This window comes from Amphiura filiformis, chromosome 18 (genome assembly GCF_039555335.1).
Source record: "Amphiura filiformis chromosome 18, Afil_fr2py, whole genome shotgun sequence".
Taxonomy (NCBI): Eukaryota; Metazoa; Echinodermata; class Ophiuroidea; order Amphilepidida; family Amphiuridae; genus Amphiura; species Amphiura filiformis.
The window spans coordinates 46637980-46652931 of NC_092645.1; the positions used below are offsets into that span (position 1 = coordinate 46637980).

A 14952-nucleotide genomic window follows, 5' to 3' on the forward strand; every position below is an offset into this window, starting at 1 on the left:
TTTTTTCCTCATGGGTCTTGGAGCGGACGTATTTCCAAAAACTTTTCGGATTTACTTTTATCTCCTCAGCGAGTTTTCTTTCAAATGATCTCTTAGCTTTCCTAACTTCATTTGTTGCTGCATTTCTTGCTGTACAATAATCTTTGTAGTCTTTTCCCTGCCTAGTAGCTAAGTACCGCTGCCATGCATGGTATTTCTTCTTCACCTTACTCATCGCATCTTTATTCATCCATAATGGGTTTCTCTTTTTCTCTGGCTTACTTTGTCTTGGTTTGGTCTTGGGAATATTGTCTTCCATGGCCTCATACATCTTAGTTGCAAATAACCTCCAACTGTTATTTGCATCCATACTTCTCATCTCCTCCTCCCAGTTAATTGCATTTAACTCTTTTTCATTGACTCATAATCTCCTTGTTGAATAGATATCTCTCTTTTTCAACTTCATCATCCTCTTCCATGTAGCACTGAAGTTCAAAATGTAAAACAACATGGTCACTTTTCCCCAACGGACATCTGGCTTGCACCTCCTTAATCAAACCATCTTCATTAGTGATGGCAAGATCCAATAAGCTTGGCTTTTGACCCTCTCTAAATCTAGTGTTGCAGTTAACCGCTTGATAGAGGAAGTTGTTCTGTAAACAATCTATCAAACCCCAACTAGGGTGATTCATACTGGCTTTACTAGACCATGTGTCCCATTCTATTTCGGAGTAGTTGAAGTCCCCCATAATAAGTAGATGTGAACTTCCCCTTCTACATGCTGCATCTATAAGGTGATGTAATTGGTCATTGTTGTCACTATCGGAACTTGGGCTCCTGTAAACGCAGCCAACAAGTAACTTGTCTTTATTTTTCAGCCTTACTTCACACCAAATGCTTTCCTGAAATGGTAAACTCGAAAGCTCATCGACAGGAATTGCCTTAAACTTCTTTCTTGTGTAAATGCAAACTCCTCTACCTCCGGTGCTAACTAAGCAGTCATAGCCATCTAGCTCCAACTCAGCTTTCTGGACTTCCGCTCTCTACATTCTTCGGAAAAACTTCTGTAATTGCAATTACATCTGGCTGCAAGCTGGCAATATTTGCTTCAAGCTCCTTCCTCTTATTCAATAAACTATCTGCATTTGTGTACATGCATTTCAAGTGTACTGGTGTGGTATTGGCTGCATTTTTTTGCTCGCAATTGACACTGGTTTTTGTCTCCTTATTCGGCTTATTGTCATTAGCTTTCGAGGTACTCTTTGTCCTCTGCTTTGTAAAGTCATTAGTCTTCTTCTGTCTCTCCTTATTTGTCTCCTTCAGTTTTACTTCCTCATTTATCACCTCATTTTTATTCAAAGTAGTACTTCTGTGCTTCTCTCCAAAGCTTGGTGAGTTTTCCTCTCTGACTGAGGTTTTTCTATTATCTTCCCTCCTCTCACTGTATTTCTCCTCTCTTGTCTTGTTAGTCTTACTTAATGTCTTCTTTTTCCGCTTCACCTCCTCGTAGGTCACCCCTGCTGTATTCGGGGTGGTAATACCATCCTTTACCATCTTCTCACTGGTTTCCTTCTCACTTAACTTACTGAACTTACTTGAGCTTAACAACTTCTTCCTCAACTTCACTTCCTCATCATTCATCCCGGCTGTATTTACAGTGGTACTTGTGGGATGGAATGATTTCATCTTCAATTTCACTTCCTTCTCTGTCTCAACTGTGTTAGAATTGTCAAATCCATGTCTACCGCTCAATGAATCTATTTCCCTCTTCTCACCGTTTTCTTTCTCAGTCTCATTTGTCTTACTGAACTTACTTGACTTACTTATGGAGGAATTAATCATCTTCGGCTTCGCTTCCTCCTCCCTCTTCTTATCTTCACCTGAAGCGGTATTTCTATTCCTGTCCCTACTTCTCAAATAGTCTTCCTCCCTCACCGAGGATTTTCTATCCTCATCCCTCTTCATCTTGGATCCCTTCTCATTTGTTCTGCTCAACTTACTTGTCTCACTTATCTTACTTGTGTGGCCAGAGAACTCCGGTTCCATTTCCTTTTCTATCCTCTCGTCTACCTCATCTATCAATACCTCAAATTTATTTGAAGTGGTACATGCAATCATTACTCTACTACTTGAAGTATCTTCAGAACTCACCGAGGATATACTATCCTCATCACTTACATGTAATATAACATCATTGTTTGAGTTCCCACTTACATGTAACTTACAAATCTTACTCATGGAGTACCGGTAGTCAGTCTTCTTCAGCCTCACTCCTCCATCTATCTTCTCTTCTTTACTCGAAATGTTACTTTTCGACTCATCGCTACTGCTTGCAGAATCTTCATCCCTCTTTGGGGATTTACTGACCTGCTTCTCACTTAACTTACTTATGTATTTACTGACATGCCTCTCACTTAACTTACTTGTGGAGTATCTATTTACATCATCAATCTCCTTTTCTGTGCTACATCTGATTACTGTCGAAATTTTCGCAGCTTTTTCTGTGCTCCTGGCACTATTGTTACAAGAGTCCACTTGGGTAAACTTACTGCTACTTTCATTCAGTTTATACTTCTGAGTTTCACTGTTATTGGAATTCTTTTTCCTTTCAGTGGCTATATCAACATGAATACGGTGCAACTTTGTAGCTCCAGAGGTGTATATGGTGCTTTCAACATACGGTGCGGTGTGCAAAACATGTTTGTTGTGCGGGTCCCTGCAGCTACTTCCTTTATCTTTCTTAACAAAAGGATTGAGAATTGGATGGTTAACCCCTAATAAACATGCTGACAATATGGACGACTGACTGAGTACATTGTGTGATTAAGGTCTCGGTAGCAGAATGAGAAATCCCACGTAACCAAGCCGTTATTGGAACTCCTTTGAGGTAATCTAATAGTTAAAGAACCCGCACATATAACACTGGCGACGAGATGGCGGAAGTACGACTGGTTGGGGATATTCCGTGTTCAAACCTACTGAACAAGACTTGAGACGACGCTGAACGTTTAGAATTTATGTTCATTGCTAATAAGATAACGGAGGGTAAAAGCTCTCATCTTGTGACTCACTTGGACCACACCACTTACAAGTTATTGAAAACGCAAATTTCCCCAGCTAAAGTGGAGGAAAAAACGTATGCAGAACTGAAGACAGTACTCACAAATCATTACTCGCCCAAACCCCCAATTATTGCAGAAAGATTTGTATTCTGGGGTCATTCTCAAAAAGCAGGAGAAAAGGTCGCTGACTTCGCAGCTGAATTGCGTCGTTTGAGCTATACATGTGAATTCGGTGACTTCTTGTTGGAAGCCTTGCGTGATCGGTTTGTGTGTGGCCTTCGCGATATTGCAACCCAGAAGAAATTACTCAGTGTGAAAGACCTCACCTTTCAAACCGCGTTGGATACTGCAATTGCCGCAGAGTGTGCAAAGCAGGGTGCGTAGCGTTTTAATCAGTCTGCAAATGCCAGTGCTAATTATGTTGGTCATAATAAGAAACGTAATCGTGGTTATGGTAACAAAAATAGATACCAGCAAAATGCAAGTAATAATAATAGAGATAAAGGGCCTACTACTAGTCAGTCAAAGAGTCACTTTAATCAGTCTCGTCCCTCAAATACACAGTCCCCATGTTATAGATGTGGAACACATGGGCACGCACCCACCGACTGTAGGTACAAATCGTACAAATGTAATTCTTGCTCACAAACTGGGCACCTTGCAAAGGTTTGTCGCAATAAAGGTGCAGACAATAAGTATGTTGCAGCCCATAATGTTTGTGAAGATGACAATGCACACGTGTCACAAGGTGCTACAGGTGGTGCATGTGGGTGTTCATGTAGGTCTAGTACTAGTATGTATAATCCTGAACCCCCTCAAGATACATATCATGTCAATGAAACAGATCCGCTTGGGTTATATCATGTTACTGCGGATGTCCCTACCCCTAGTGGTACATTTGATGATAATGACCCTGTGAGTTTGTATGATATGAAAATGAATGACACATCAGGGTTATATAGTGTAAATGATGCGATACGTAGATCGCATGAACCAATTACAGTAGATGTCAGAGTGTCAGGTGCTGACATAACCATGGAACTTGATACAGGTGCAGCGTATTCAATTGTGCCGGAAAGTATGTATCATGAAAAGTTATCCCATGTAGGCTTGGACCCAACAGAAATTAGATTGAAAGATTATTCAGGTAAACTATTGCCCCTGATTGGTCAAGCCAAGGTTGATGTTATTTATGATGGTCATAGATATATTTTGCTTTTGTTAGTAGCCAAAGTAGAAGCAAACCAGCCAGCAATTTTTGGCCGTGACTGGCTTCATGTGATTAGATTAAAGTGGGAGGAGCTTTTCGTGCACAATGTAATGCATGTATCTGAGTTAGATTCAGTAATAGCCAAACATCCTACACTTTTCAAGCCTGGACTTAGTACAATGAGGCACCACAAGGCTGTTGTCCATGTCAAAAAGGATGCAAGACCAGTGTTTGTGAAGGCACGTCCAGTCCCTTATTCACTTAAACCACAATTAGAAGCTGAATACAAACGTTTACAGAAAGAAGGTATTTTGATACCTGTCTCACATTCAGAATGGGCCTCACCCGTAGTCCCGGTTGTGAAAAGTGATGGTTCAATTAGAGTGTGTGGTGATTTTAAAGTTGGTCTCAATGATTGTATTGATGTTGATAAATACCCATTACCCAATCCTCAAGATCTATTTGCTGCTTTAGCTGGAGGGAAGCATTTTAGTAAGTTGGATCTTTCACAGGCATTCCAACAGATGGAATTAGATAGTGATTCAAGGAAGTATGTCACAATTTCTACTCATATGGGTTTAATGTCATACACCCGAATGCCTTATGGGATTGCTAGTGCGCCCTCTATTTTCCAAAGAACTATGGAACAAGTATTACAGGGTATAGATGGTGTATTATGTTATCTTGATGATATTTTGATAACAGGAAGCACAGAGCAGGAGCATTTGCAGAGGCTCAACAAGGTGTTGGATCGGTTAGAGGCACATGATATGCGACTCAAGGTCTCAAAGTGTAGCTTCCTACAACCTAAGGTTGAATACTTGGGTCATGTGATTGACGAGGAAGGTCTACACCCAACACCGCAGAAAGTTGATGCAATTCTGAATGCGCCAGAGCCAAGAAATGTTACTGAGCTGCGTAGCTTCCTGGGAATGATACAATATTATTCTAGATTCTTGCCTAACTTGTCCACATTATTGAATCCTTTGAACCATTTGTTGCAACACAGTGTAAAATGGGTATGGAGTGAAAGTTGTAGAAATGCATTTAATCATGCAAAAGTAGCCTTGGCATCTGCAGACGTGTTAACACATTACGATGTTACGAAACCATTGCGCCTAGCAGCAGACGCATCTCCCTATGGTATAGGCGCAGTGCTTTCGCACATCGAAGCAAACGGTGAAGAGCGCCGGTTGCGTTTGTTTCAGCAGTACATTGACTAAAGCTGAGCAGAACTACAGCCAGTTAGAGAAGGAAGCCTTAGCTTTGATATTTGGAGTGCGTAAATTTTATGCGTACATTTATGGTAGAAGATTCACGTTGGTTACAGACCATAAGCCTTTGGTAACTATACTTGGTCCAAAGCAAGGCATACCAACTCTAGCTGCAGCACGTTTACAACGCTGGGCATTGATTTTGTCTGCTCATCAGTATAACATTGAGTATAGAAATACGCATGATCATGCAAATGCAGACGCGTTATCGCGATTACCGATGGATGGTGTTGTTGACTATATTTGCTATTCAGAAGAAGCTTTGTATAATGTATCCTTTGTAGCTGAATTACCAGTGGATGCAACTGCAATCGCAAAAGCAACACACAAAGATTCAGTCCTATCGCGTGTTCTTGAGTTCACACTTAATGGATGGCCACATGAACTTGATGGAAATTCCAAGTCATTAGAGCCCTACTTCCACCGCAAGTTAGAAATATCAGTGGAGGACAATTGTTTGCTATGGGGCAGACGCGTTATTATTCCCACTGCTTTGAGGAAGCGTATTTTGTGTGAATTACATGATGGACACCAAGGAATTTGTAAGACTAAAAGTCTGGCCAGAAGTTATGTTTGGTGGCCCAGACTTGATAATGACATTCATGATATGGTACAGAACTGCCAAATTTGTCTTAGCGTAAGAAAGCAACCACAAGCTACACAGTCCCAAACTTGGAAATGGTCAACTGCTCCAATGGGCGTGTACACATTGATTTTGCGAATTTCGTGGTCATAACTTCTTGATTATCGTCGATGCACATGCTAAATGGCCTGAAGTTTTCCCCATGTCATCCACAACGTCAACCCAGTTATGCGATAAACTGAGACTCTGGTTCGCAGCCTATGGGTTACCTAAAGTAATTGTGTCTGATAACGGACCACAGCTTGTGTCAGATGGATTTGAAACATTCTTGCGCATGAACAAAATAAATCATGTTACAAGTCCACCATACCACCCCGCTACAAACGGAGCTGCGGAACGTATGGTTCAGTCAGTCAAGTACTCTCTAAAGCGTAGTTTTGAAGAACACAGCAATTTGTCAATGCCACACAGAATTGCTAACTGTTTGTTCTCATACCGCAATACGCCACATGCCACTACAGGACATACACCAGCAGAACTATTTCTCAAACGCCAACCACGCACACGGTTGTCAATGGTTAAACCTAGTTTAACGGCACGCATGCAAGGTCAGCAGGAAGCTGCTAAAGATCGTGGGAAGGAAATACGAGCATTTACGCCAGGAGATTCCGTTATGGTTCGCAGTTTCAGAGGAAGCGATAAATGGAAACCAGGAGTAGTTATGCAGCGACTAGGCCCGGTGTCGTACATGGTTCGCGTGAATGAACAACTTAGACATGTCCACATAGATCACCTCATTATGGGAACTGTTTACTGCAGAGATAAAATGTACCCAATGGAGATCCCTGTGGAACCCCATGTAGAAATACCAGTACCGCCTGTGCCACAGCCACAGAATGCACCTAACGCATATATTCCTATTAATGCACAGCCTGCAGCGCAAGCGCAGCAGCGAGCAACATCCTATTATGCAGCCAGCGGTGCCCTCGTGAAGTGCAACCTGCACGCAGAAATCCACCCAGACTTTGTGGACCACCAAAGAGACTTGATCTTTGAACTCTTGGACTAAAAGTTGAACCTTGTTGTTCACCACTGTTTACTATATTTAACCCAAGGTTGTTATTGTTGTAAAGTCAGCAATTTGTGTTTTAGTCATGTTTCCAAAAATAAGGAGACCTCACATTATATAACATGAAACAGAACTCATTGCAAGTTAATTTTATTGATTGTTTTATTTCATAAACATGTAGTGCATTACAACAGGTAGTAATGACATAAATGTGAAGTATATTACAAGTAGTAATGATACAGTTTAAATTTGATCAGATGAGTCCCCCAGTCTCTGTAAAGGCATAAGGCACTCTCAATGTAAGAGGGGAGGAGTGTAGTATATTTTGTCTAAGCTTATCATACTTTCGAATATAGCGCCGTGTCATTTGTTTACATATTACACAGAGCTCGTCTCCATAATTGAGCTGCCTTTACCTATGAACTTTAACCCCTAATAAACATGCTGACAATATGGACGACTGACTGAGTGAGTACATTGTGTGATTAAGGTCTCGGTAGCAGAATGAGAAATCCCACGTAACCAAGCCGTTATTGGAACTCCCTTTGAGGTAATCTAATAGTTAAAGAACCCGCACATATAACAAAACATGTGATAAGAGATTCATTCATATCAAAGTTGTATTTACAGAGGGCCAAGTCTATTATGCAAATTTATAGGCTCATATCTGCAGTATCTGAGCTTATCTGATAGACGGCATAGCGAATACTTTTGTTTACTTAGGATCCAAGTCTTCTTGAAAGTAAGATCTTTGTATCAAGGAGTATAAAAATGAATGGATTAGCAACATATTTGACCACAAAACCTTACACAATACACCCCAACCAAAAAATGCAAACATGCATCCAGCATCCAGTATGTTGCCCTTTGTTACAACAAACACACCTTTTTCGCCATAAAACAGCATTTTTTTCTTGGGCAACTAAAAATGCCCTGTTCTATCAGTCAAGATTAATAGGTAAATTTTCACCGGAAAATTGCGTATCAATGTGAGTGTAACCTCGAGCCTGACCCCCGGCGGTGATCTTGCTATTCAAGTCTTAGTAATTTTGAATTGGAATAGTATTTTTGGCCGCAGTTTCAATAGAAATTTGTGCATTGCAAAGTTATTGAAAATTATGCAATCTTAATTTCTTCATGATATCATCAAAACATAATTTCAAAAATATTTACCTATGGAAAAAAATATTTATCTATAGAAACTCTTGTTATAACATTATTAACTTTTGACAAATTACTTATTTTGCATCAAAGGAGAAATTGTCGCCTATTTTGTGGCATATCAGCCACAGTAAATCTACAACAAAACATAATAATTCGTTTTCCCTATCCCTATCACATATTTTGTGGCATATCAGCCACAATAAATCTGCAACAAAACATAATAATTTGTTTTCCCTATCCCTATCACATATTTTGTGGCATATCAGCCACAATAAATCTACAACAAAACATAATAATTTGTTTTCCCTATCCCTATCGCATATTTTGTGGCATATCAGCCACAATAAATCTACAACAAAACATAATAATTTGTTTTCCCTATCCCTATCGCATATTTTGTGGCATATCAGCCGCAATAAATCTACAACAAAACATAATAATTTGTTTTCCCTATCCCTATCGCATATTTTGTGGCATATCAGCCGCAATAAATCTACAACAAAACATAATAATTTGTTTTCCCTATCCCTATCGCATATTTTGTGGCATATCAGCCGCAATAAATCTACAACGGAACAGTATAATCTTCAACTTCCTCTTAAAATATAATAAAAAAACAATCACAAATTTGCACACTGTATTTTCTTTAACATCACCTGTCATAAAAAGTGGCTCAAATTGCCGTAAGTGTTGAGATTAAAAAGTACTGTTTACTTCCGGGCGTGCAGATTTGTGTTTGTTAGTAAGTTAGTCAGAGGAAATGCACCCAGTCTGGGGTAATGCACATATACTTTGATCAGCTCGTAATCGGTGGGAAATGTTAGGCTTTTACCACTATGCCGAAAAGTAGACCCACCTTAAGAGTGCTATTAGTTTTCCTGTCTGGTCTATATTTTGTGTGTTAAAGAAAGTTGATAAATTACCACAAAAACTTGATAGTTTGCATATATGTGCTTACTATCGAGCGCTTTACCAACTGAGCTAATGGGGTTGAGATACAGGTTTACAGGTTTACTTGTTCATAGATAACTATGTGTATCGATGATTTGCCCAAAACCCTTTACACTTTTGTGGATGGGGCACTTCATGTTTGCATGTTTTTTAAAGCAATCGATAGTAAGCACATATGCTAACTATCAAGTTTTATATGTTTGGGTATTGGGCTACAGTTAAAAGTAGTCAATACTGAAAAAAATGGAACTTTTTTTTTCAAAAATGTGGTCTCATCTCCTGTCCATCCTTTTTTTTATAGATTCTTGGGTCAACAATTTTTAATTTTGAAATTGAAATTTTAAATTTAACTAACCCTAACCCTTTTCTAAACCACACCCGGTGACTAAGAATGTGAAGTGACTTCCCTTAATTCCGCTGTATTTTCTGTTAATTCAGGTTTATTTAGATGTTGTGGACATAGACCCAGCAATAGTAGATGTTGCTAAGAATTGGTTTGGTTGTGTGGAGGATGAAAGGATGACATTACATGCTGAAGATGGTATCAAGTTCATTGCAGATAAAGCTAAACAAGGTTTGTTTTGTTTTTTGTTTGTTTACTTTTACGTGTACATCTGGGTACCGTTTGATGTGGTAATGGCGGCGCCCACTGTCCACGATAATATAAAATCAAGTATATAAAATCATAATACAGAACTGTCTCACAAAAATAATGTTGAGGCCAACTAGCAGTGTTTCATTTACAAAGTTATTAACCTCATTCATAACTGTCACTTTGATCTCTTCACTTTACAAGATAACACAAACTTTTCGTCAAAAGTTTGTAAAAATAAACAATGTTTTACATTTTCCCTTTCCAAAAATCGAACAGGCTAAAACAGGACAACCAATAACAAAAGTGCATATCACAATCTGTGCAAATATATGGTAGCCCGCAATCCAAATTGTGGAATGTCTAGGGCAGGCCTTCTCAACTAGTTTATTTGAAGTGCCAACTGAAAAATTTTAGTGATCATGAAGTGCCAACATGTCAAGGGAGGTACCATGTACATGCATAGCGGGTAAGGTGCAGTGATGCTTTACCGGGGGTCCGGGGGCAGCGCCCCCTGAAGCTCATGGATTTTAAGGTTTTTTAAAGGCCCAGATTGGGTATTTTCACCCCTTTTTATTCAAGATTTATGTGAAATTATTATTTAAATTACCGTGCGCTACTTCGTGCGCCACTTCGACTGACTCCAACCACCACAAGTGGCGCGCGCCGCCAGTTGAGAAGGCCTGGTCTAGGGTGTGCGCTCTTGAAGCTGCAAAGTATAGAACTAGATCTAGTTTCTCGAAAGGGGGTAAGCGCGAAGCGCGCCAGCGCATTTTTTAATGTCAGAGAGGGGTTGTCATGGTCCCATATACTGATATACTAGGCACTGAACAAGTGCTACTGCAAAGTCCCTAATTTTTTGTTATTTGGTTTATGGAATGATACAGGGCCGTACTGATCAATCAGTGACAACCTGTAAAGTGGTTAGTGTATTTCTGAGAACTGCAATGAATGATTGTATGTAATTGCGCTATATAATAAATCCATGGCTTTGTTTCCTTCTAGATACTGGTCATCGTTATCATGATGTTATCTTTGACATAGACAGTAAGGATCTATCAGTTGGGATGAGTTGTCCTCCTAAGGTATTTGTGGAGGTGGAGTTTCTTCAGATGGTTAAAGACAAGATCTTACATCCACAAGGTAAGGGAGCAGTCATTATTTACACCGGGGGATGGAGGATGTGAGGGGGGAATGTGAAATTTGTTGGTGAGCAAGAGGGGGAAATGTTAAATATTTTGCAAGGAAAGAGGGGGGAATGTTAAGTTTAAAATGGAGAAATTTCATAAAATAAGGGGGAGTGCAGAATTTTGAACAGAAGCGAAGGGGGCACTCGAAATTTTTCATCAAAAAAAATTTTAATCCTCCATTCCCCCTGGCGTAAATAGTGACCAGTCCCTAATGGTGCTTTCTGTTTTTCAGACATTTATGATACTTACTATACCAGAAATAATAGTAAATACTTATTCAGTTGGTGTTCTAAAGTTTGTTTGGCTTATAATTGGCAAAACGAATGAGACTCATGATAAAATATTGCGGGCACACAGTTGCGCGCAGCATCTATGTGTGACTAACTCTTATGTGAATTTGTGCGAACGTGACTTGGGACTTAATTATTGACGTAACAAAACTGATTTTGCTAATTTTAAGCTGAACAATTCTGGCACTTTGGTCATTCAATAGAGCATTACACCATTCAGTTATCCAGATTTTTCACTTATCCAGCCAATGCTTGGTCCCATCATGGCTGGATAAAAGAGGTTGGACTGTACTCAAACTTGAACCATGCGTAACGCTATAGTAAATCCACCATCTTGGTGTGTTGTTCGTGAATGCAAATGGTGTACCTCAGGCATTGCAACTATTATAGCCCTAAATCAAACCATAATTTTTATCATTGAGCTTGAGTGTGACAAAGGTTTAAATTCGTGCATGCAGTGCTTAGCATGTGTTTTTGGCACAACACGTTACTCACCGAATGCAAACAGCCACACACATTGGAACGAAAGTTGGCAGGCACATAGCAAAATGATCATGATCAGGAGGTACACTATTTTACCTCCATGAGTAACACACAAACATGCTGGACTCTGTACTATTTGGTTGAAAGTCCACTCATGACAAAAAGTCTGAATAAGCCTGAAAATGACCAGAATGGCCCTAAAACCCCAGGGGGGCCACTCATATATAAAAGTTGTAAGCATGCGTGTGAATGCACTTCAGAAAAGCACCCTTAACAAGGACAACCATTGTGTCTTCAAAATGACCCTTAACAAGGATAATGGTTTGTTAACCATACCCTTAACAAGGACAAAGTTACAAGTGGATTGAAACCAACCCTTACTAGCAAGGATGCATGATCAATTTTGAAGAAAAAAGTAAAAGACATTAACTTTCAAGGTTTCTTATTTCCTTTATTATTATACTCTAATTGGATGCTTCCTAACTGGATTTGGTAGGCTTAGGCCTACTCAGCATAATTATCGCCTGCATTATTAGGGCAGTAGGCCTATATTTTATTATGACGATTGTAGGGGTAGGAATGTGATTAGATTTAACTATACCCTTAACTTAGCACGGACACATGGTGTCAAAAATGACACCCTTGCGGGCCCGTGTTGCAGTAGAAAAAAACACCCATATTCCGCGTTTTTGTTCACACGCATGCTTACAACTTTTTATATGAGTGGCCCCCCTGGGCCTAAAACATGCTGAAAAGAAAAGAAATTGCATAAATCTGGACTACAAAAAAAGCTAAATTCAGGCAAAAGCCTGAAAACTTACATCATTGCATTTAAAACCCACACTTCCCCTTTTGGAAATACCTCAAGTTCCACATATAGGGAGTATGAATTTCAAATGGCATTAGCACATTAACCAACTCTGTAAGAAATTCAAATGAAGTTGCTTCATAATATGCTCATTCCATTAGAAATTCATACTCCCCCTGTAGAAGATATTGTCAAAATCTTCCACACGAGGACTGTAGATTTTTAAATGGAATAACTCATTTCATTATTTTCATTTGCAGGTGTCTTCCAGTTAAACCTAGTCGCACGTGACAAGGAACTAAAAGAGCAAGTAATCCAAGACATCAAATCAGTCTTCCCTACAGTACTAAGAAGAAGCATTGAAGACACTGTCAATGAAATCATATATGCCTTACCACAGGCATCACCATTGAGTGATGCCCAACTCAAGGAATCTGTGAAAAAGGCGGGTGTGGCTATGCAGAAGATAGCAAAATCATCAAGTACTCCTGTGGACCCCGAGACAGATTTAAGCAAAGTTTTGGAGGGATTAGTAATTCAGTGTTAACACATGGGACTGAATTCACTACTATTTTAACTTATCAAATGTTATAAGCAACTCATTGTTAAGTTGCAAATAAAAAGTTGTTTGTTTGTCCTCCACCTCCCGCTCCTCAGATTAAGGCCGCACCAATATATATTTTTTTTCAATTTTTTTTTTAAGATTTGGAGTTCATAGTTGAAAATAAAAAGCCAAAATAAACATTTTGTGTCTTCAATATGCAAAGTTATAATTTGTGTTCATGTTATAGTCTATAATTATTAATGACTTCAAAATACATTGGATTTATATCCATTTTGAAATCATTAAAAGACTATGACCTGAACGTAATTGCCCAAATTATAAGTTTGCATATATATTAAAGAAACAAAATATTTTTATTTTAATTCACCATGAATGATTGTAGCATTTAGCTCTACCTAGGTCTAGGAATATGCTAAATCTGAAAAAGAAGCCACAAAAATACAAAAATTGCCCTCCTGCACCTCCTCTTTCAAAGCTGTGGAAGACAAGCAAACAATTATTTTTGGGGGGCCATATGAGCACTCTTTATTCATCTTTATTTATCCTAACTTAATGGCGAGTTCCCGCTATCAATTCATATTACGGTACTTGCCAGCGATTCATACCAATCGTAAATCTCCTTTGTGATCCTGAGTTGCAAACTTGCACCCGAGTCCACAGTCCACATGAATATGCCTGGCTACTGTACTCCTATGGACTCAGATGCAACTTTTCAAATGGCCTCTTTTTTATGAGGCACTTTATTATGGTATTCTTGTGGTTTTGTATAATTTATTGTAAGCACAATTGGGACCCATTTTTGGGTGTAAGGCACTTTATAAATGTGTTTTTTCTTACTACCTTGTATAACACATATGGCATGTCACAGATATATATATTAATAGTTTTAAGACACATAATGTGACATGATCTGGTCCATGGGGCCAAAGGTGGCAAATTTGAAATTGAGAAAAAGACAAAAGATGGAGTAAAAAAACATACATAAGAAAGTACACTTCACAAAACTTCAGAACCAAGTATGCTAGACCTTTGGTGTGTTCAGTATAGATGGCCTAATATTATTTTTTTATAAAGTAATAATTATAGTAACTCAATTTTCAAAAATACCTCCTTTGGCCCCCATGGAGCAGATCATGTCACATAATTATATAATACTGAATGGCTTTGAGTGTGATACAAGAATATTTTTCTATCGAGTGCAATATATTCTTGTATCACACTCAGGGTGCGATTTCATTTGAAAATTTTGTATAGCAGTTCTGGTTAATTTATCATACATGGGACGCTTTTACGTATCAAAGCATTGTAAAAAATGCTATACAAGCCAAAAAATGTGTAGCAGTCACTTAAAAATGTGGAGCATTTTGCTATGCGATACAGCCGAATTCGCACCCTGATCACACGAAAATAAGCCATTCAATATTATTATTATTAATATCAGGCTTTCGCTCTGCAGTAAAATGAAAATTTAAGCTTACCTAGCCACCGTCGGACCTAACCAATGTGTAGGCCTATTGTAATTAATGTAAGCTTACCTTTTGACCTGCTTATTTTCTGCAGGTTTATTTGTAGATGTGGATTTATTATTTTTTTTAAGTTTTTGGTTTCACTTGTTTATAAAATCTCCTGTGAGCCGGTACGCCGGGCTGGTACAGTGGCCATGTTGTTGTGTTGTTGTATTGTGATGCGTGTTGGTGCTGTCAGGCGCCGTGACCATGGTGATGTGCGATAG

General features: G+C 39.0%; 1 protein-coding gene across 1 annotated transcript in view; it reads left to right on the forward strand.

Moving 5' to 3' along the window:
- The window catches only part of LOC140138738 (eEF1A lysine and N-terminal methyltransferase-like), a 43726-nt gene extending 30485 nt beyond the window's left edge, over positions 1 to 13241 (forward strand). The window contains exons 11-13 of the mRNA XM_072160499.1: positions 9731 to 9866; positions 10890 to 11027; positions 12916 to 13241. Of these exons, the coding sequence (XP_072016600.1) occupies positions 9731 to 9866; positions 10890 to 11027; positions 12916 to 13202 (561 nt within the window). The 3' untranslated portion in view covers positions 13203 to 13241. The remainder of the gene's footprint in view (positions 1 to 9730; positions 9867 to 10889; positions 11028 to 12915) is intronic.
- Positions 13242 to 14952: the final 1711 nt, after the last annotated feature.